Source organism: Gigantopelta aegis, chromosome 3 (assembly GCF_016097555.1).
Source record: "Gigantopelta aegis isolate Gae_Host chromosome 3, Gae_host_genome, whole genome shotgun sequence".
Classification (NCBI taxonomy): Eukaryota; Metazoa; Mollusca; class Gastropoda; order Neomphalida; family Peltospiridae; genus Gigantopelta; species Gigantopelta aegis.
This window is the reverse complement of record NC_054701.1, coordinates 10,288,121-10,308,455: the sequence shown is the minus strand read 5'-3', so window position 1 is coordinate 10,308,455 and position 20,335 is coordinate 10,288,121. Positions and strand designations below refer to the sequence as shown.

Sequence of the window (20,335 nt, the reverse complement as noted above, 5' to 3'; positions counted from 1 at the left end):
TGAAATGGTTACAAAACCTCTCTATAATATTACTAATACTAATTATATGTTTTTATATTAAACTGTCAATCATTGGCATTGAAAATTAACTTGATAATACATATTTGATATCATTAACGTCTTGAAAAGTAAACAGGCACTGGCACATTCTAAACTGGAGGTACAGTATATGCAGTACTAGTCAAGAGAAATAACTCTTAAACGTCTTGTAATATAATGAACTAGATTTGCATACCTTTAAATTGTAGTGTTCAGTTTTCTTTCAATATGTGTTACATTATACAATGTCTCACATTTAATTGGCTTGTTTACCGTATGCATATATTAATTAGTGTGTTCAAGTAAGTAGTAGAGAAAGAAAAAGGAGTTTGATTTAACTTCAAAATGTCTCCCAACTTTCTGCTGTCTGTGTCTGTGCTGCCATGCATGATTTGTGTTGTGTTGTTATTTTCATCAACTGTTTGCATAAACTTGATATTGTGCTGTGTCGGTAAGTGCTGTTATTGTAATATGACAAGACCTTCATTTAAGATGTTATACGTATACATGTATATTACTATAGACACCTTGTATACATTTATGATGTTGTATATATGTTACTATAGATACTTTGTATACATGTATGTAGGTAAACCCCAACATAATTATGTACAAAATCAGTCCATTTACCAATAACCAGACTTGTGTGAATGATATCTAACGTGTAGGGGAAGGTGGGTGTAACGTACAGTTTTGTCCTCATCTTGGGGACATAGCCCCCTGCCTCTTACTGGCTTGACAACACAACCAAGATAACTCACGACTAAGCAGTTTTACTTTATGAAAATCAACATGTGAACTGCATGAGATAAGCACTAGAGCTTGAATGAAACTGTTATATAAATTGTCTTGCTGTACTTGTATGGTTTTCTGCACCCGGCACTTGCTAAACACCTGTCTGTCCTGTCTAGGATCTCTCTCTGAGGCTGTTCACAATATCGCTGTACAATGTAGACACCTGTCTGTCCTGTCTAAGATCTCTGTCTGGGGCTGTTCACGTCTGTCCTGTCTAAGATCTCTGTCTGGGGCTGTTCACAATATCGCTGTACAATGTAGATTAACCAAGACTTCGACTCCACAGTTGTCTTTATCCATTTATTTCCAAAGCACCCAAGCAGTTTTTACCTGTAAATATATATGCATTAGGAGTGAAGTAATGGTATGCATGTAGTTTAAAAACAGTATTTTTGAAATGTACCAAACCCTACATATATATATATATACACAATGATATAAGCCCAACATTTTAATTACATACAGCATTATAACTGTAAATGATGAAATATTAGCAACTGAGAATTTAACAATCCCAAGTTCGAACACTGGCCATTGTAACTGAGCAGTGTTGCTGGCCATCTGGGTTAAGGATGCTTCAGGGGTTCAATATTTTGAAAACAATTCATTTGCTGCAGGACAAATGCTAGTCACCTATCTACCTGTCCCACCTTTTCAGTCTCATTATAAAAGGTAATAATAAGCAGATTAATGGTAGTTAGCACATTTTACTGTAGAAGAAAGATGAAATTAAAATCGGCAGTACATGTCCATGTTGGTATATGACTTTCCATTGGACATACCATGCAGTCAACATATTACACGTTCTAGATTGAAATTCCACTTGGCACATGCATTGAGCAGTGACAGTTTTGAACTGCTGTACTGGGTTCAAATGAACCTAGAATGTTGGTATGTTTTGTGCAATGACACCACCAGAGCATACTAATTAATTAATCATCTGCTAAATTGGATATCAAACATTTGGTAATTCTGACATAGAGTTTTCACAGGAACAAATCTTTTATATGCACTTTGTCATAGACAGGGCAGCACATACCAAGGCCTTTGATATACCAGTCATTGGTCACTGGTTGGGGTGGTGAAATCCCCAACCCAGATTGAGTACACCACTTGGTGTGTAAGAGAAAAGCCATTGCACCGACTTATCTCTCACTAACCACTAACCATGTATGATTCACATAAAACATCATTTGCTAATATTTCGTGATTTAGAGTTTGTATATATTAGCTTTTTTATATGCTAACTCCCTTTGACTACTTTCTTCACTAACACGCAGGCTTCGAAAACTGGTCCGAGAACGGTAACACATAACTTGAATGCCACAGCTTCAGCAATACAGGTGAGTGGGCATTAACTCTGTGTAACCTGAAGGTACGTAACACGATCGTTAAGGTAAATCTTTTGTCCAGTTGGGCATGCGTTTGTTAATTCAATTGATGTAGAGATGATGTTTTTTGGTGGAGGTGTGCTGGAGGTAATTAAATGATGTTCGAACTCATCCATGTTTACCGGTGGCTAAAGCATGCAGAGTGTAGTTTTCAAACTTCAGCTGTTCTGTAGCAATCTTCAAGGTGAGCATTTTTTAATACCTCTTGTTTTGTGTGGTGTAATTTTTAAAGTGTAATTTGTTTGTAATGCCAGCTGTGTGCCATAATAAAAAGAGTTGTTTCTGATTTTACACCCATTGTCCTGTATGTTGGTGATACAGTAGGTACATGTATATATTGAGGTAATACTATTAGTCTAGTGTCCCTGCACTAGACTACATGTGGTGTTAATGAGTTATTTTGTGTAACGAGTTAGTGTTTTGGTAAGAAGTTCACTGTATTTAACTGGTACTCTAATAACAAGTTAATGTCCTAATAATAAGCTAATGTCTTGATAACAAGTTAATGTCCTAGTAATAAGCTAATGTCTTGGTAATAAGCTATCCGATAAAGCTCTAGAATTAAGCTGTTATGATAATATGCCAATAGCTAATGTCCTAGTAATAAGCTAATGTTGTGGTAATAAGCTACCCGATAAAGTCCTAAAATTAAGCACCCCTGTTAATATGCCAATAGCTAATGTCCTAGTAATAAGCTCATGTCTTGTTCACAAGCTGATCATCTGATAAGCATTGTTTTGGTAATAAACTACATGTACTGTCATGGTAATAAGCAATGTCCTGCTAATTAGCTAATAGCCTAGTAATAAGCCAATGTGTAGTGATAAGCTAATGTCCTAGTAATAAGCCAATGTGTAGTGATAAGCTAATGTCCTGTTCAAAAGATGATGTTCTTGTAATATGCTACGGTCCTAGTAATGAGCTAATGCCCTATTAATAAGTTAAGGTCCTAGTAATGAGCTAATGCCCTATTAATGAGTTAAGGTACTGGTAATGAGCTAATGTCCTGATAACAAGCTGATGATCTGGTACTAAGCTGTGTTGACAGGTAAGTTACGAGTGTCACTGCATGTACAATACAGATCCTACCTTCTACAGGTGGTATGGTAAATACTTTAATAAGCACTGGCGTGGTGTCCTTCTTGATGCTTTTCTCTGTCATTTTAAATTTTATTTTGCACACTTACTGATTGTTCTTTTGAATAGGAATAACACATAGATTTTAACTTTTTTTTTTAGCACATGCAGTACACTTACACTGAAATCATATGTATATAGATTTTTCATTTCTTTAAGCTGAGATCCAATAAAATTAAAGTTTTATTTTATTAATTTAAAGTTAATTTATATGGGATTGTATTGAAGTAAGTGATACTGATGCATAACACATATTTTCGCTATTCTCTATGCTTTTTAAAAATAATATTCAGATCTATCAAATATGTTCTCCATGCTTTGTGTAATGCTGTGTGGTGTACTAATTGAGATGTGGTGAGCTGAGACTGCAATGTGTGACTCTCCACAGAAAGCCCTCAAGGAAAAGGAGGAACACATAGAACAGCTGCTGCAGGAGCGGGACCTCGAGCGGGCAGACGTCGCCAGGGCAGCAGCAATGGTGGACGAGGTGACTATCCTCATACAACAAAACAAAGGGTTTTCCAAATAACAAAAAAAAACAACTATATTTTTGTGTGCAATTTAGAAAACAATTGTAGTAAATCCCATAGTATGAAAAAAGGCTGTGGGAAGGACTAAAATACAGTCTGCAATAGTACAAGTTTCATTTAATGCTGGTAACAGAAAGTAACTTCATATATATCTATATTTATAAAAAATTAAATAAGTAATCATTAAAAAAAATCAATAAGCAGGTTTTGGTGGTAGTAGTTTTATTAAAAGTAATTACTGAAAGTAACTCCATATTTCAAAAACAAAAGAAGAGAAAATGTAAAAAAAATTGTGATGTGTTTAACTTTAATATGTAATACTGATTCCAAAAAGTAAATATTGCCTACAAAGTACCCCTCAATTGGTAAAAACCAAAAAACCCAGTGCATTAATCTAATGATATCGCTATATACGTAATTTAGATTAGAATGGACTCTCTACTGACTACAAGAACCACCTAGATATTTAGCAGTATATTAATATCTGCATGTGTGTGTTTGGCAGAGCTGTGTGAAGCATGTAACTGATGTAGCTGCTATGATTGAAGTGCTTTGTCAAGGTGACGGTCTTTTTTTGCAAACATCTCTCAAACATATTAATACCTACAATGTCGGACGTCGTCGTTCAGGGGAAGCTACCACTTCCCTGAGTCTACTTAAAGGAGCAGGGCTTCTAGATTATGGTAGCCCCACTCCCATGGCTAGTGATATTCAATGTTGAGCTAGTAAATACAGGGCTTCTAGATTATGGTAGCCCCACTCCCATGGCTAGTGATATTCAATGTTGAGCTAATAAATACAGGGCTTCTAGATTATGGTAGCCCCACTCCCATGGCTAGTGATATTCAATGTTGGGCTAGTAAATAACTACTATTGCCATGCCTGACGGCTAGTGAATTTTTTTTGTCAAATGTTGCAGTTACGTCTATTTTGTAAATATGAATATCTACCCCCACCCCAACCTCCCAATGTTTGTGTTTTTAAGCTCTATCTCCCTCTTTAAGTGACATCTGATTATTACTGTTATTTAGTCAAATTGTATTAACTTAAAGTAAAGTAGGTCTAGTGAAATTTAATTGTGGCTAGTAAATTTTTTAAATCACTGATCCCATGACTTGAATTTTATAAAAATTCTAGAAACTCCGAGGAGAGTAATTTTTAGCTCAATGTGGTAATATCTTAAATGGCTCCCCAAACATTAAGCTAGGGGAATGGTTAATGACTCCTCTCAATTTGTTTTTCATGTCGAGGTCTGCAGTATGTTGTGCCACAACTGTCGTGTCACTTAATAAATCCTGACAGTTTAAGAAACTTGAGAACATAGTATCAGATTATTCTTTTATGGTGAAATTCTTTATTTTCACAAGGTTTTCGTGTATATTGTGGTCAAAAGTAGTTCTGAAGTTAAAAATCAATGAAATGTAGTCAAAATAAAAATATAGGGATAATTCTGTTATCCTTTAGATGGGGTAACAGCTATTGACGGAGAGTAAGCCCCCAGAAAAGGCTGATGGGAAATGGTAGGTGTGTGGTATGGAATGCTACAAGAGAAACACATGTTGCAGTTGGAGAGACAAGGATGGATGTGGGGGGAACAAGAAGCTAAAAGATTAAGAGGAACCACCACATAGAGAGCAAATGAATTCACATAATGAATGAGAGAACGAAAGGAAAGGGGTCTGTCTAATAAAAACAGCAACAACAAAAAATGTTCATTTATGCAAAGCACAAAAAATATGCCCATCAAGGGAACCTTTTGTTTTTAAAATCTTGATTATCAATATTCTGGTCACATAAAAATTGATTAGCAACTACTGTTTAATGTTTTAAAATTTGGAGCGATCTCTGAACATGCATAGTGAATCGCGACACGATGCTGAACAAAATATTCCCTGCCCATAAAAGTAAAGTACTTCACAATACTCGCTTTCTGCAGTTCTGAAAGTTACAGACTCTTCTGTTTCGTATTCTGACTGTTAGTTTGTTCTTTGTGCAGGCGGAGAGCCAGCTGGCGATGGCGCGATCCGACAGTGAGCGGTACCGGACGGACACCGAGGAACAGCTGGTCCGGCTACAGCAGTACATCCATGACCTGGAGCGAGACAAGAAGGAGCTGGAGACGCAGCTCGAAGATCACAGAAGGTTTGTGCACGTTGAGTGCAGAAGCAGGGCTCACACTGACACACATCAGTTTAGCCAATTTTCGCATACGTAGAGTAGTTACTTGAATATGATTAAAATGTGATTAATTTAAGGAAACTTTTGTTAGGCAAAGACTAAATGTTGTACATAAATTAGCAATTGGCTAATTTGGCAATCCACAGGGTAAGTCCTGGAGAAGGAATTGCAGAAATAAAAACTTTGTGATGTAAAAATAAAAAGAGTGTTTTCCTGCTTTTAATTTTCACTGTAATTAATCACTTGGTGATATCAGCAATATTTTAGCACAACAGAAAATTGGCCAGATTGGCTTCTGAATAACTTTTTAATTTTTATTCTTGCTATGGTGTCATTAAACATTCATTAAAGGGAATATCTTGACTTCAGGGCTGTTGTTACGTGTTCTGGTTAATAGAGTCTTTGTGGTCACTAACATTATGATTCTTATGCAGTGCCTATTGGGATTATTTGTTGTCTTTTTGGTTATCCTGATGTTTATTGTATCTCTGACTTGGACGTCATTCAGTAATTTTATACATAGTAGAAAATAATATATTAAGGAAATGAAATGCAGTTTAAGCTGCTACAAACATTAGAAAAAGTTTGTTTTATTTAACGACGCCACTAGAGCACATTGATTTTTAATCTTATCATCGGCTATTGGACGTCAAACATATGGTCATTCTGACACTGTTTTTAGAGGAAACCCGCTGTCGCCACATAGGCTACTCTTCTTTACGACAGGCAGCAAGGGATCTTTTATTTGCGCTTCCCACAGGCAGGATAGCACAAACCATGGCCTTTGTTGAACCAGTTATGGATCACTGGTCGGTGCAAGTGGTTTACACCTACCCATTGAGCCTTGCGGAGCACTCACTCAGGGTTTGGAGTCGGTATCTGGATTAAAAATCCCATGCCTCGACTGGGATCCGAACCCAGTACCTACCAGCCTGTAGACCGATGGCCTGCCACGACGCCACCGAGGCCGGTTCAAACATTAGAAACACATTGAGTATACTAGAAATTAATATTTTAAACAAAACTTTTTAAATTTTTAAAATTTATTTGAATTTTGCTTGAAATGTTTTATATAGCAGCAACTGGATAATCCCTGTAATTTCTCTGGTTATAGTGCGTACCATCCTCCGACAAAAATATAAATAATTTTTGTTTGGTTTGACGCAAGAAGAATGATGTAAGAAAAAAAGTAAATGTGTTTTGGAAATGACAAAAAAACAAACATTTTGTGTGACGTTTAGAAAACAATTTGCTCAGAAGTAAATTCCAAAGTATCTTCATTCTTCTTCGTCGTACGCTCAGACGGACCCCAATGGCTCGAACAAAAGCTGCTGTATTCCGTAGGTTCTCCAAGGAGCCAAAGAGTTTCTCCTTCAGGAGTTCATCTGAAGGCCAGACTGCTTTTCTCTGGTTCTGGTAGGTGGGACAATGTTGCAGGAAATGTTCCACAGTCATGGATGCTGTACCCCATTGCAGGTTCCACTGTTTCCCACTCGGAATTTGGTATACATGTGGTAGTTGAGTCTATAGTGGCCTGTTCTCAGTCCCAATATCACCTGGTCTTCTCTTGAAAGTTGGTAGTAATTGTAATTCCATAGTATGAAAAAAGGTGTTCACTGTGGGAAGGACTATAGATTAGCATGTGAATAATGTTTAGGGTGTTATTTTCTTCCAGGAAGATTGAAGATCTTCAGTTCCAGGTTGAGGAGGAGGAGATGACTAAGGATGATTTGGAGGTTGGTATTTCACTCTGTCGTGTTAGACTCTGTGTTCATAACATGTGGTGCTTACATTTGCTTCGTTCAGTTTCCTTGTTGAGCTTTGCACCAGTCGGCTGTCTGGAGCAGCGGAACGAGACACAAGGCATGTTCAGGAGAATGAAGTGCTGGTAGTTGCTAGCTAGATGGGTTTTTGTGCCGAATGTTAAAAAACATGACAGAATGGAATAGAATACAATGGAAACCAGTCAAAATGGTCACAAGCACTTGCTCTCCTGAACATGCTATTAATGTTATCAAACAATTGCTTGTTATTTTTTTTGCACTGATTAATCAACAGTTTTTGAGTTTTAATTGTGTTAAACGAGTGACAAAATTCACATAGTGTACTTACTTGACTTTTTAATGATCTTCTCTTTGAACAGTCTTTACATATTCTAATGTCTCCTGCAATTAAAAGTGAAATGTTAGCCAGCTGATATTAATTTGAGATTCTAACTGACTAGCATTAAGTAATATGCTTCTTCTAACATAGGGAAACAGAGTGGTTTTGTTTCACCTGGTTCAGTTTGTGTAGAGAGGTGTTACTTTTCTGATGGCAATAAAACAAGCTTTTCCATTTAGCTCAACATTACAATTTTGCATTTAGCTACATTTCTCGCAAACTACGAGTTAAGATCAGTGAAACTTGGTTTTATAGTACATCTTTTATAAATTTAATTTTAAGATGTAATTGAAATAAACATTTATAGGTGCAGCTCATTATACTAATCCGATTAATTTTTATTGGATTCAAACTTTATATCTATAGTTAAGAGTTTAAATTTATTGTTGATAGATGAATTAAAGAGAATCAAGCATTTTATTTTTAAAATCTATAATTTTTTAATTTGGATTCAGACTTTATCTAGAGTTTAAAAATATTTTTTCGTAGATGAATTAAAGGGAATTAAGAATTTTAATTTAAAAATCTTATCATTTTTCAATTTGAATATTTTCCCATACTTGGGTCTGAAGTGTACAGGTTGAAGAATGTTATTTAGTTTTTTTTGCACTCCAGCAAATTGCCTTTTGTTTATTTGTGACCAATGACTTGTTTTGTTTTGTTTCAAGCATGAAACGGTGAGATCATCATGTGGTATGAAGCATGGCAATAAAGCAACAAATGATATATCGGGCTGGAACATTTCTCAGTTGTCTACTCTAATCTAAAACAAATTAATACATATTCAGTTGTTTGAAACAAATACGTTAAACAAAATATACTATCAAATAGTAATTATAATTTTTAAAAAAATACTTGAATAAACATTTATTTTGCTATTTTGTTATTTATATGTTGAATCTTAATTCGGTATTAAATATTAAAAAATTCTTGAATGTAATGACTGAGTAAAGGAGTCAGTACATTATTGTCCCTTGTTGGTCATACACATAGAAATAGCAAAGCTTAATGTAAAGGAAGTCAACTATCTTTGAGTTAAGCTAGTTTAAGATCAATGGCATTCACTTTTTGCACCCTTGTTTTGGCTTCGTACACAATAAATATAACATGTCTTAATGTAAAATCCATGTTTCTAAATAGTAAAAAAAATTAACCACAAGATTTTCTTCTCAATCAGGTGCAGTAGTAATGTTAAATTTTAGTTTTTTCAGTAGCAATATTGTATTGGAATTGTTCCTGCATTCTGAAAACAAAAATGTGATACACCGAATTTATTGTTTTTGTGAACATATAATGTCATTGAATTATTAACATCATTCAAATTCACAATTAACTATATTATTGCAATGCTTTGCCACATTAAAATAAAAACTGGTCTACTTACCTTGACTCCTGTGAAACTAGTTCCGAGAGCAGACAATGCAATTTACATGTCGGTATGTTTTATTTCTCATAATTTTAGACAAAATATTAAGTTAAGTTTTAAAAGATGAAGAAAAAAAGAGGAAAGTACCATTTGTAAAATATATTGTATAAAAAAATTACTGTTAGATATGTTACAATTATTGTGTCCGAAGTCAAAACAAGGGTGTGAAAAGTGACTGTCGTTGACAACCATAGAAGTCTTCACTCAAGGGGAAATGTTCCAGTCTTTAGGTGTTGGATTTATTGTTATTTTCACTTACTTAGACTGTAGATTATTCAGTATATTTTTGTATTCTATCATTTCATTTCATGATCATTTGTAAGCAGTAGACTTGAATTACAGTAAAAATGCTTGTGTTTATATGCTGTTCCACGCAACGCTTGTCTGCATATTGATAACACTCATACAGATAACATCATATTCATGGTGACATTCATTTAGTTTCGTCACATAATACTTCACATCACTGACGCTTCAGGCGATCTGCCTGTCCTCAAACGGCTAAACTGTCATGTATTTAACAACCTCTTTATATTTATTATCTTCAGACTCTTGATTTATAGAGAATAACTAGTTAATGATGTCGGATATCTGCTTTATCCTGGGCAGGTAAGAATGGAAAAGTTTGCGAGGCTCTGCCGAGTGGAATTTCTCACTCTGCCTCAACAGGATAAAGCAGATATCCGATGTCAGTAACTAGTTATTATCTTCAGACTCTTGATTTATAGAGAATAACTAGTTAATGATGTCGGATATCTGCTTTATCCTGGGCAGGTAAGAATAGAAAAGTTTGCGAGGCTCTGCCGAGTGGAATTTCTCACTCTGCCTCAACAGGATAAAGCAGATATCCGATGTCAGTAACTAGTTATTATCTTTATCCTGCAGACCATAAAAATTAAGGGGAAAAGCTATTATTTCTGTTATTTCAGCCACATTGTATGATGACCTAGAGGTCAAGTGAGCAGTTTTGTAATTAGCTATGCGTATGACATCATATGAGTGACGTCAAAAATCATAATCTGCTAGTATACGTTTATGACTTTACTTTAATCGGTCATCATAATCTGTCAATAGAAACAGTGGTTGCAAGATAAATTTTGGTTAATTCTATAATTCTTGAATAAGTAAATAATATAAGTTTTTGTTTCTGCTCTTGCTTTCAGAGATCTTGAGACTTGTCTAGTTTAAATTTCTTCTTGACTTTGTTCATTTGTGTTTGGTTTTCCTGTTCCATTCATTCTACGTATAGTTACTAATTGGTGGTACGCGGCTATTCTTGGCTGTTGTTGTTACCAAATTCTTTACCTATAGATTGGTCCTAGGGGAAAACCCCAGACAGATTGCCAGAGTATCTGCTGTTTAAAATTTGTCAATGTTTCATGAAATACAGTGTCCATTTTCAAAAGATTTGAAACCTATAACCACCTATTAGGAGCACTTATAATCTGTTTTGTTTTTATCAATTTTTTTCTGGCAGAAAGCCTGATTGTGTTCAACTTAGAACATTGGCTTTATAACCACCACCTTTTGCCCAGTGGTGATACTTTGAATGCAAAAGATCTGTGTTTTTATACTTCATTCTCTCGTTTATTCCAAAACATTTTCAGGAAAGTGTATTTTGTTTAATGACACCACTAGAGCACATTAATTAATTATCAGCTATTGGATGTCAAACATTTGATCATTCTAACAACATAGTTACATTTTTCCTAATGCAGCAAGTGATCTTTAAAATATTTTATATGCAAAGTTAATTTTTAGGAAATACAAATTTACCCTATGAATGTTCTTATTAATTTTTATTTTTTATTTTTTATTCAACACATGTTCTTGAAGATACAACTCCTTAATTTTCTATTCAGTTGTCTTTGTTGTGTTACCTTCAGTTTGAACATTGTTTATATATATATTTTTCTTTCTGTTAGGCATGTCCTGAGAATCTTCTACTTTACTTTTATGTCTTTTACTTACTATTTTTATAAGTGTAACAGTATTTATTTCATCATAAAACACATACATATTATTAATAAACAGATTCATATATTCCTAATAACTTTATCTTTAAATATTTCATTACCATACAACTTTAAAAGTTCATTCTAATGGCATTATTTAATTTTTTTTCTTTTTCTTGAAGACGTATTTGTACCATTGCACAAATGATTGCCACTGTGAGAAATGTATTTAAAAACATTTTTCTGCTTTAATATTAACCAGACATTACATGATTAAAAAAAGAATAAAATATGAGTGAACATTGTTATCCCCAAAAGTGACAACACCAAATTCAGAAATTTACTTCCATAGTTAGTTGTCTTGTGCTTGAACAGGATCACATACGGTGAATGTGTGTACATTAGAGGCATAAGCTTGTCATCACTATTGTAGCTTTTGGGAATAGCCCTATTTGAGCCTGTTAACACACAAGACAACTGAATATGAGTAGATTTCTGAATTGGGTATTCCGGTCCTTCACCTTTGAAGCGCATGATAGTACTTGTGCACCCATATGCACCTTCATTTCATCTCCGAAGTGGGTTTTTTTTTATCGTCCATGTAAAACTATGGTAAAAGCGCACCTCTCGCTGGTTGTTTGAAAAGAAGCTGCTCCAGCCGGCCCCAGTATTTGACACATCCTTGATTTATTATAATATATTATTACTAAAGATTTGAATCATTTACAATTATGATCTGTGTCGTAAACATCCCAAACAGTTACAAATCCTGCAACCTGTGTCATGGTGGATGCATAGCCTAATGAGTAGGTTAAATGTTCACCTCATTGCTAATTATTTGGGTATTATGTATATGCTTTACTAAAAACATATTCTATTGAATGCTAATCACTTGCCTGGAGCTTACACATATATGGAGAATAATTTACCACTCACCTAATATTTTCAAACGTGAAGGACTGGTAGTAAGTGTATATAGAAATATTACTAGATTATTTTGACAGTAAGATTTTGGAATATGCTAACATTTTAAATTAATTTTAATCTACCATCTTTGTAAAATTAAGTCCATTGAATATTGCATTGTATACTGTTTAATGAATGGTTGTTATGTTTGCTTGAAGTAATTACTGATTGCTGTTTTGGTTTTGTGCTTTTTTGTCAGTGTTATTATTTATTTTAGCAACAACCGGTATGTCACAATGTTAATCTTGTGTGCGTGTGTGTCTGTAGACAGTTGAAAACATGTGTACATCATAGGCATGTCATTTGCCTGTAGATTAAGTATGCTGAATGCATGTTATTGTAAATATTTGACAGAATAAAAACGTTTACTGATTAAAACTCTCAGAAAAATGAATTCTTGTCTGTAGACATTTGTGAACATGTGTACATCATACTCAGAAAAATTAATTCTTGTCTTTTTGAAACTTTAAAGCGATACTAGAAACCTACCACTACCATGTAGTAGATCTCATGATGTTTGTTACATGTTCTGTTCACCCTGTTAGAGTCGCACAGCTGATGACATCGCTCGGATCCGAGAGCTCGAACGGAGTCTGAAGAAAGAGAAGGAGAGAGCAGATAAACTGGAAGAAGAGGTGTCAACACTGCAGGTGAGAAAGCTGGCATCACACCTCCACATTAGTGGCCAGTCTTAGACAGCTTCAGCTGATTGTTATTCTTTGTAATCGTGTCCACTGTTCATAGCTGGATAGTTGGAGAACAGTTACATACAATATAGTGAAACTTTCTGTCTTATGGATTAATTATTGTTGGGAAAATCATTCTTGACATTACCATGCATAAAATATTTATACAGAAATATTAGACAAGTATGAGATATGACAAATGTGCAATCTAAAATAAGTCTCATAAATGTTGTACAGCTCATTTGATGTATAACTATTTATTGAACAATGAGATTAGGATATGGGTTTAACATTTTTGTTTTAATTGCCAAACCATCAGTAAATCGCATGGTCCTGTGATTGGCAAACTCTAGCACTCAAAACAAAACATTAAATAAAAACACTTCCCATTGTGCATGAAAGCCGCCTAACTCCTGAACATTAGAATCCTGTGCAAAAGCTGTATTACACATGTATTCAAATGGTACTTATAGTTGTTTGTAATAACTGTATCGATAATATATCTATAGCTAAGAGAGTGAGTTTTGTTGTTTTGTTTAGAAAACTGTTGAGAAGCTGCAGATGCGACTGAAGACATCTAATGAGGACCAGACGGGCTACCTAGACCAGATTGAAGAACTCACCTACCAGCTGACAACCGCTGAGAACAAGATCAAGACCTACGATATGAGCAGACTCGAGGAGGGAGCAAAGGTATGATATGACATGACTCGAGGAGGAAGCAAATGTATAATATGACTTGATTCAAGGAGGGAGCAAAGGATATAATATGACTTGGAAGGAAGGCGCAAAAGTATGATATGACTGGACTTGAGGAGGGAGTGAAGGTATGATATGATTTGACTTGGGGAGGGAGCAAAGGTATGCTATGACATGACTCGAGGAGGAAGCAAAGGTATGATATGACATGACTCGAGGAGGGAGCAAAGGTATGATATGACATGACTCGAGGAGGAAGCAAAGGTATGATATGACTTGATTCAAGGAAGGAAGGCACAAAGGTATGATATGACTTGACTCGAGGAGGGAGCAAAGGTATGATATGACTTGACTCGAGGAGGGAGCAAAGGTAGGATATGATTTGACTCAAGTAAGGAATAAAGGTATGATATGACTTGACTTGAAGAGGGAGTAAAATTATGATATGATCCGACTCAAGAAATGAGCAAATGTATGTTATGACCAGACTTGAGGAGGGAGTAAACTTATGATATTTGAAGGAGACTTCAGGAAGTAGCATATGTAAATCATCTGTTAATTCATGTACATAACTTAATAACTGATTCATTTTGTAAAAAATATTTTGCTGGTGTGTCATTAAGAACTCACTGATTATTGCTCATTTCAGACGAGCCAGGTGAGCATGGAGTTGGAGGAGAAGTCGGGGCGAGTGTCTGAGCTGGAGGAGCTGACTGCCAAACAGGCCACACAGATGAGACAGCTGGAGGACAAGCTGGCCGAGCTGGTGAGTAGGCTGTGTGCTGTGTGCAGCTTCACGCTTTACTAACCCGGCCAGGCCTGGTCATTATAACACAGAGTCTACACTTTATTTGCGCTTCCCACAGGCAGGATAGCACAAACCATGGCCTTTGTTGAACCAGTTATGGATCACTGGTCGGTGCAAGTGGTTTACACCTACCCATTGAGCCTTGCGGAGCACTCACTCAGGGTTTGGAGTCGGTATCTGGATTAAAAATCCCATGCCTCGACTGGGATCCGAACCCAGTACCTACCAGCCTGTAGACCGATGGCCTGCCACGACGCCACCGAGGCCGGTCAATTAGACGTTTAACACCATGGCAGTGCCATAGAAATTTACATACATGTGACATCATTAGGGATTGAATGAGACTCGTTTTGAAAGACTTATAAGCATGGTCCCCCGGCCTTAATAAAGTCTTGATCATACAAACAGCATTTACTTGTGTCATTTCTTTCTTTTTTTTGATGGAATAGGCAACAGTTGTGTATGTTTTTACACCTAAAGCCCTTATACATGTAGAATGTGCGGTGGTGTCACTGAACAATCATCCTTCCTTTTTTGATGGTTATTCATCGTCTGGGGACAATGTAATTTTTATACTCCCCCTGGGTTTTATGTCCACAACTCGGTTACTTTTTATTTAAACTCGCTGGTGTTCATTTTTTTGCTTGATGGCTGTTCATGTTTTTAAGTTCTCATTTGTTCATCAGACCATTTGTGTTTTGCACATCATCTCAAGAATGAATCATTTAGTGTTGGATTGTGTGAATGTGAAAGAAAAAAGTCTTTAGCTTGTCATAAGAATAGACTACCTGTCAGAACTGTTGTAAAATCTGCATGGCTGGCATTATGGTTGAAAAGTATGGATGTATAATTTCATTTCGGAAAGTCTCTGTGTCATATTGAACCTTGTCCTGAATTGGAGATTGCAGACAACTTAAACAGAAAAATGGTATTCTTGTGAGGAAAATATAATTTAGTACATTTAACATACTTAAATATAAAAGTGAACTCAGTGGTTAAGTTATAAAAAACATCTTTTGCTAGGCCAGTAACAAACTAAGTTTTCTATGCAGTGTTTTTAAATTCTGCCATTTTTTTCATCCAATTTAAAAGTGGAAAAAATATGAATGAGTGGATTGTTGAAATTGTAGACAGAAAGAGATTTCTGTTTATTGTACTTGTTATCTGAAGGATTTCAAATTTGATAATTGTTTTGTCAATGTCTGACAAATTGCCCTGGACACAGTTCTCAAGTACGTCATTTGGAAGATATAATAGTTAACATTTGTCAAACCTGACCTTAAAACAAAAATTCACTGTTGGTATGTAAGTTCATGCTGGTTTTGCCTGATCTGTATAAGCTTCCTTTTGGTTACTAGTAAAACAATATGCATGACTTAGTCATGAGACAGATAATGTCAATTTGAATGTTTCATCTGCATCGTTTTTACCTATATTTAAGTTCGTTCCAATAGGACACATTTATTTCAGTTTTTAAATGGGTTTAAGTTCATAGAACGAGCTAGAAATTCCTTTAGGGCTTCATTATGCATGCACTGGAGCATGTTGCAGAAAGAATCGTGAATAATTTCTGTTACAAATCATATTTGTCTCAAGTAAAATTTAACATTTCTATAATCATTCAGGAGTTTTTGTCCAAGTAAAATTTTAACATTTCAAATAAAATTTTAACATTTCAAGTAAAATTTTAACATTGCTATAATTATTAAAGAGAAGACTTTAAAAAAAAAAGAAGAGTGATGTGTGAAATTAATTTTATGATCAAACAAAACTATTTGTCAAAATGTACATATTTTCATTTAACCACATTTTGCTTGAAACTTGCTTACATGAAGTTGGAGGTTTTTTTCACGCATCTTAATCGAGTGGCTTTGACTGATTTCATTGGTTGTTTGTTTCATTGGTGAAATGCTGTTTTCATGTGAAGTGTTTTTTCAGTGCCGCATCTAATCAACATTCCACTATTTACTAAATTTCGACTTCTCCATGATGCCAGGTACTACATTACTCATCTGTATTTCTGTGTGTTTCACATTTCTCTCTTATTAACATTAAGACAGTTGTCGATTGTCATATTAATGTTACATTATTCATGATGCTGTTTTACAGAGTACTGTTATTTTCACTTTCAGCCAACTTTTATTTGAGATTCAATAGATATAAGAGCATTTAACATCCGTGAACAAAAAGGTTATCAAAATGCATTTATGATGGGAATGATTTATTGTCATACTTATAACAACTGTGGTTCAAGCATGTTGTCCTGGGCCTATGCTTATGAAACTAGACTCAAATCACACACATGCAATTTGTATGAGTTGCCATGACGTTACGGTCTCAAGACATTGCTAGAGACTTGAATCCAGACTTTAAAAGTTTAATAAGGACGGGGCTAGGGCATGTAACTAAACTGCGTAGATGAACTATCCAGGTCAAAGGTTGATGAATTCCTCTTATACCATTGCTTTCAATCTAGTGGGGCAATGATTTTTTGTTGGCCCTATTCGTGTTATAAAACAAATGCCTCTCAACTGTTGCTAGTCCCATCAGGGTTCAAATTATACACGGCAGTGACGGGAAGTGCCGTGGTTACCTTCCTTAATTGCTACGTTGCCACAAAAATCAGTCATTGTCGATGACAAGAAAAATGCTGTTGTGCACAACCTGGTTTGTCACTGTGTCCATCCCACATATTCCATGGTGTATATGTGAGAAATAGTAAAACCATCATGGGTAATATGATAAAATCATATCCAACAAATTGCATAAGCTAGAGCCCAAGGCAGCGGGTTGATAAAATGTTTGTCTGAGAAAACTTGATAGAAAGTAAGTTGCCTTCATGCCTCATTTTAAGTAAAAAATTGCCTTGGTGTCCCACCAACTTGCCTTGGTGTCCCTCCAAGTTGACTTGGTGTCCCTCCAAGTTGACTTGGTGTCCCTCCAAGTTGCCTTGGTGTCCTAATATTTGTTACTAAACCAAAGAGAACACTTGCCGTCCCCCTCAAAAATTGAAATTTGACCCTTATACCATGTGAAATGTACTTTTACTTTCCAAAGAATTCTGTTGGAAGAGTTGAGATGTATTTAAGTTGTCTCTCGATAAGTAGTTGAACATCAACTAAATTGAAAGAGTCAAACATCACAGCTTTAAGTTGATTTGTGCCATTGGATATGTTGTTAGAACAATTACTTCTCCGACACCCAAAACTATTTGTCCAGGGCAAGCGTACAAGCCTTAAGGGTGTATACCACCAAATAAAATCCCCATAGGTGACAACAGTATTAATAACATGTGGCTAAAACTCTTACACCACGGATATAAATATTACCAACCCTCACTCTTAAGTAAATCAGAAAAAAAATGGTGGTTAAGCTGCTCATTTCAGAGATAACGGGTAGTGTCTTAAAGTTGATTTAATTTTTCTTGTTATAAATGGACCATTGTGTTAATGAGACATATTGGTCATTTTTTCATAAGGGTCTCCTTTTGTTACTTCTTAAACACAACCTTTAAGAAAAAATATATGAAGATTTGAACAACTTTTAGAAACAAAGTGATGTAATTACTAAAATATGCAGGCTTGAATTAATGTTATGGACAGGACAATAGGAGACTCGTGTGAAATGGCCCAATTTGATATATGTTTGTAAAGTTAGCTAGATATGTCCTACATTGTAGAATATTTAGCAGAATGTTAAATAACTGACGGGGATACTTTTATTGTTTACTTTTGTTTTTCAGCAACAAGAATTGAAAGACAATGAAACAAAGAAACAGAAATTGCAGAACAATTTTGAGGGTTGGTGTGGTTTATAGTAAATACTGTTAGTTTAGTTTATTACTATAAATGCATGTGCATTTCTCAGAGATAACACCAGCAAAAGTTTAAAATGTTATTTCTTTTCAACATCACTTGTCCTCAAAACTAGTGCATATGCCCTACGGTTAGATAAAAAAGTATGTCTGAACCATAAGACACGAAGGAAAAAGATGGAAGTTACAGTCACGTGACCTGAACAGGAAGGGATGTGCAGTAGAAGAATTCAGGCCATCCCATTAGCTGTTGGGATGTTCGGCCCAGTCTACTAACCGTAGCGAATATGCACTAGTTTTGATCATGCCTGAAACCTTAGTGGTATATGGGCATGTTAAAAATACTCACTAGTTTTGAGGACAGGTGATGTATTTATAAAAGAGAAAACACTCAAGTTTTCTCCAGTTTTGTTGACCACAGATGTTGACTACCTCTTTCAGTAAAGAACTCTTTAGGTTGGGCCAATTTCAGTACGTGTTTGGTACACAATCTTTTGGATTTTGCTTGATCAATTTTATTTTTTATTTCTTCGAGATGTTTTTGCTCATTGAATTTTTGTTTGATATTACTATTAACATTAAATGACTAGATGTTTAGTCACATTTCAGCACATTTTTAAACAACAGATATTTTGTATGAAGCCTGTGGGTATTTCAACATTTTGTCGAGTGAGAGAGTAAAATCTGCTGCTGCCAAACAGGCTCTCCTTCTGAAAAGCAGGAAGATATCTTTTATGTAAATTTTTCCATATACAGGACAGTACATACCATAGTGTTTGAGGTACCAATCGTGAGGTACTGGTTGAGATAGGAAGAACTTTATTCCCTTTAATGTGATAAATCCTGCAATGTATTGCACAATGGACTAGTGCCCTGCCACTGAGCTACATCCCACTTCCAGTAAAACTTGGTGATATTTGAAAGAAATACTGTAGATCCTGAAATTAATGTGATCATAGTATATATGCGAAAAATAAGAGTCGATGATATTTGCATTAATAAATTAATGCATTTATTTCTAACTTTCTTCTGTATCAGGTTATTCAAATACTAGTATATTTTATAAAATACAATTCAGGGTTTGTCATAAAGTCTAAATATTGAATTAGTATTTGAGCACTTACGTCACTCCTGTCACAAGCTGACTCGATCCACCACACATGCATGAATGGTTTTCCGGAAACTGACCTTTGCTTTTAAGTTGATTTTTATTGTTTACATTGGCTGCAATGTTAACTGCATGTGACTCTGTGGATTGTTCTTACATTAACACTTTAAAATCACCATTGACTGGGACGTAATGTGTTGTCGTTGTTAGCGACTTAATTTCATTGAAGACATTAATTAAAAGGTACTCAACATGTATGTCGCATTACTTCTCACATTGATTTAGTGACGTGTTAATTTCATGATCTACAGTACTTAGAAACTATCATACAGTGTTTATATAGAGTCTACAGCCATGTCTGTTGTGATCTCTATCCACTTGATATAACCTCACTTGTTGGAGACACCAAATCAGAACTGACAACCATAAAGCATGTGTTATCCAGTATAGATCATTTGACTCTGGCCTTTGTACCTGAACATTGTGTGATATAGAATGTACTAGCATTGTGTGAAAACGGGTTTACCTAAACCCAAAACAATTATTGTTTGTGATGCTTAATTGTGACCTACCCATAAACTTTGTCCTGACTCCAAACGCTTTTCTGTGTTTATTATTATTTTTTTAATTTTGTTATAAT

General features: G+C 35.2%; 1 protein-coding gene and 1 long non-coding RNA gene across 10 annotated transcripts in view; one reads left to right on the top strand and one right to left on the bottom strand.

The window, feature by feature from the left end:
* LOC121367500 (CAP-Gly domain-containing linker protein 1-like) overlaps positions 1–20,335 on the top strand; it is a 106,528-nt gene that overhangs the window by 37,696 nt on the left and 48,497 nt on the right. For 5 of the 9 annotated variants that reach the window (XM_041491712.1, XM_041491715.1, XM_041491714.1 and 2 more), the window contains 9 exons: positions 2,115–2,177; positions 3,751–3,849; positions 5,889–6,034; positions 7,746–7,806; positions 8,902–8,910; positions 13,126–13,230; positions 13,807–13,959; positions 14,615–14,731; positions 18,516–18,573. In XM_041491712.1, the coding sequence (XP_041347646.1) occupies positions 2,115–2,177; positions 3,751–3,849; positions 5,889–6,034; positions 7,746–7,806; positions 8,902–8,910; positions 13,126–13,230; positions 13,807–13,959; positions 14,615–14,731; positions 18,516–18,573 (811 nt within the window). The remainder of the gene's footprint in view (positions 1–2,114; positions 2,178–3,750; positions 3,850–5,888; positions 6,035–7,745; positions 7,807–8,901; positions 8,911–13,125; positions 13,231–13,806; positions 13,960–14,614; positions 14,732–18,515; positions 18,574–20,335) is intronic. The other 4 variants (XM_041491713.1, XM_041491720.1, XM_041491716.1 and 1 more) reach the window with 3 other exon arrangements.
* Positions 804–19,739, bottom strand: LOC121367502. Its single transcript, XR_005957388.1, has 5 exons — positions 19,712–19,739; positions 13,070–13,173; positions 8,183–8,235; positions 5,806–5,984; positions 804–1,164 (listed from the first exon to the last, which is right to left on the bottom strand). It is a non-coding gene; the product is annotated as an uncharacterized LOC121367502 (long non-coding RNA).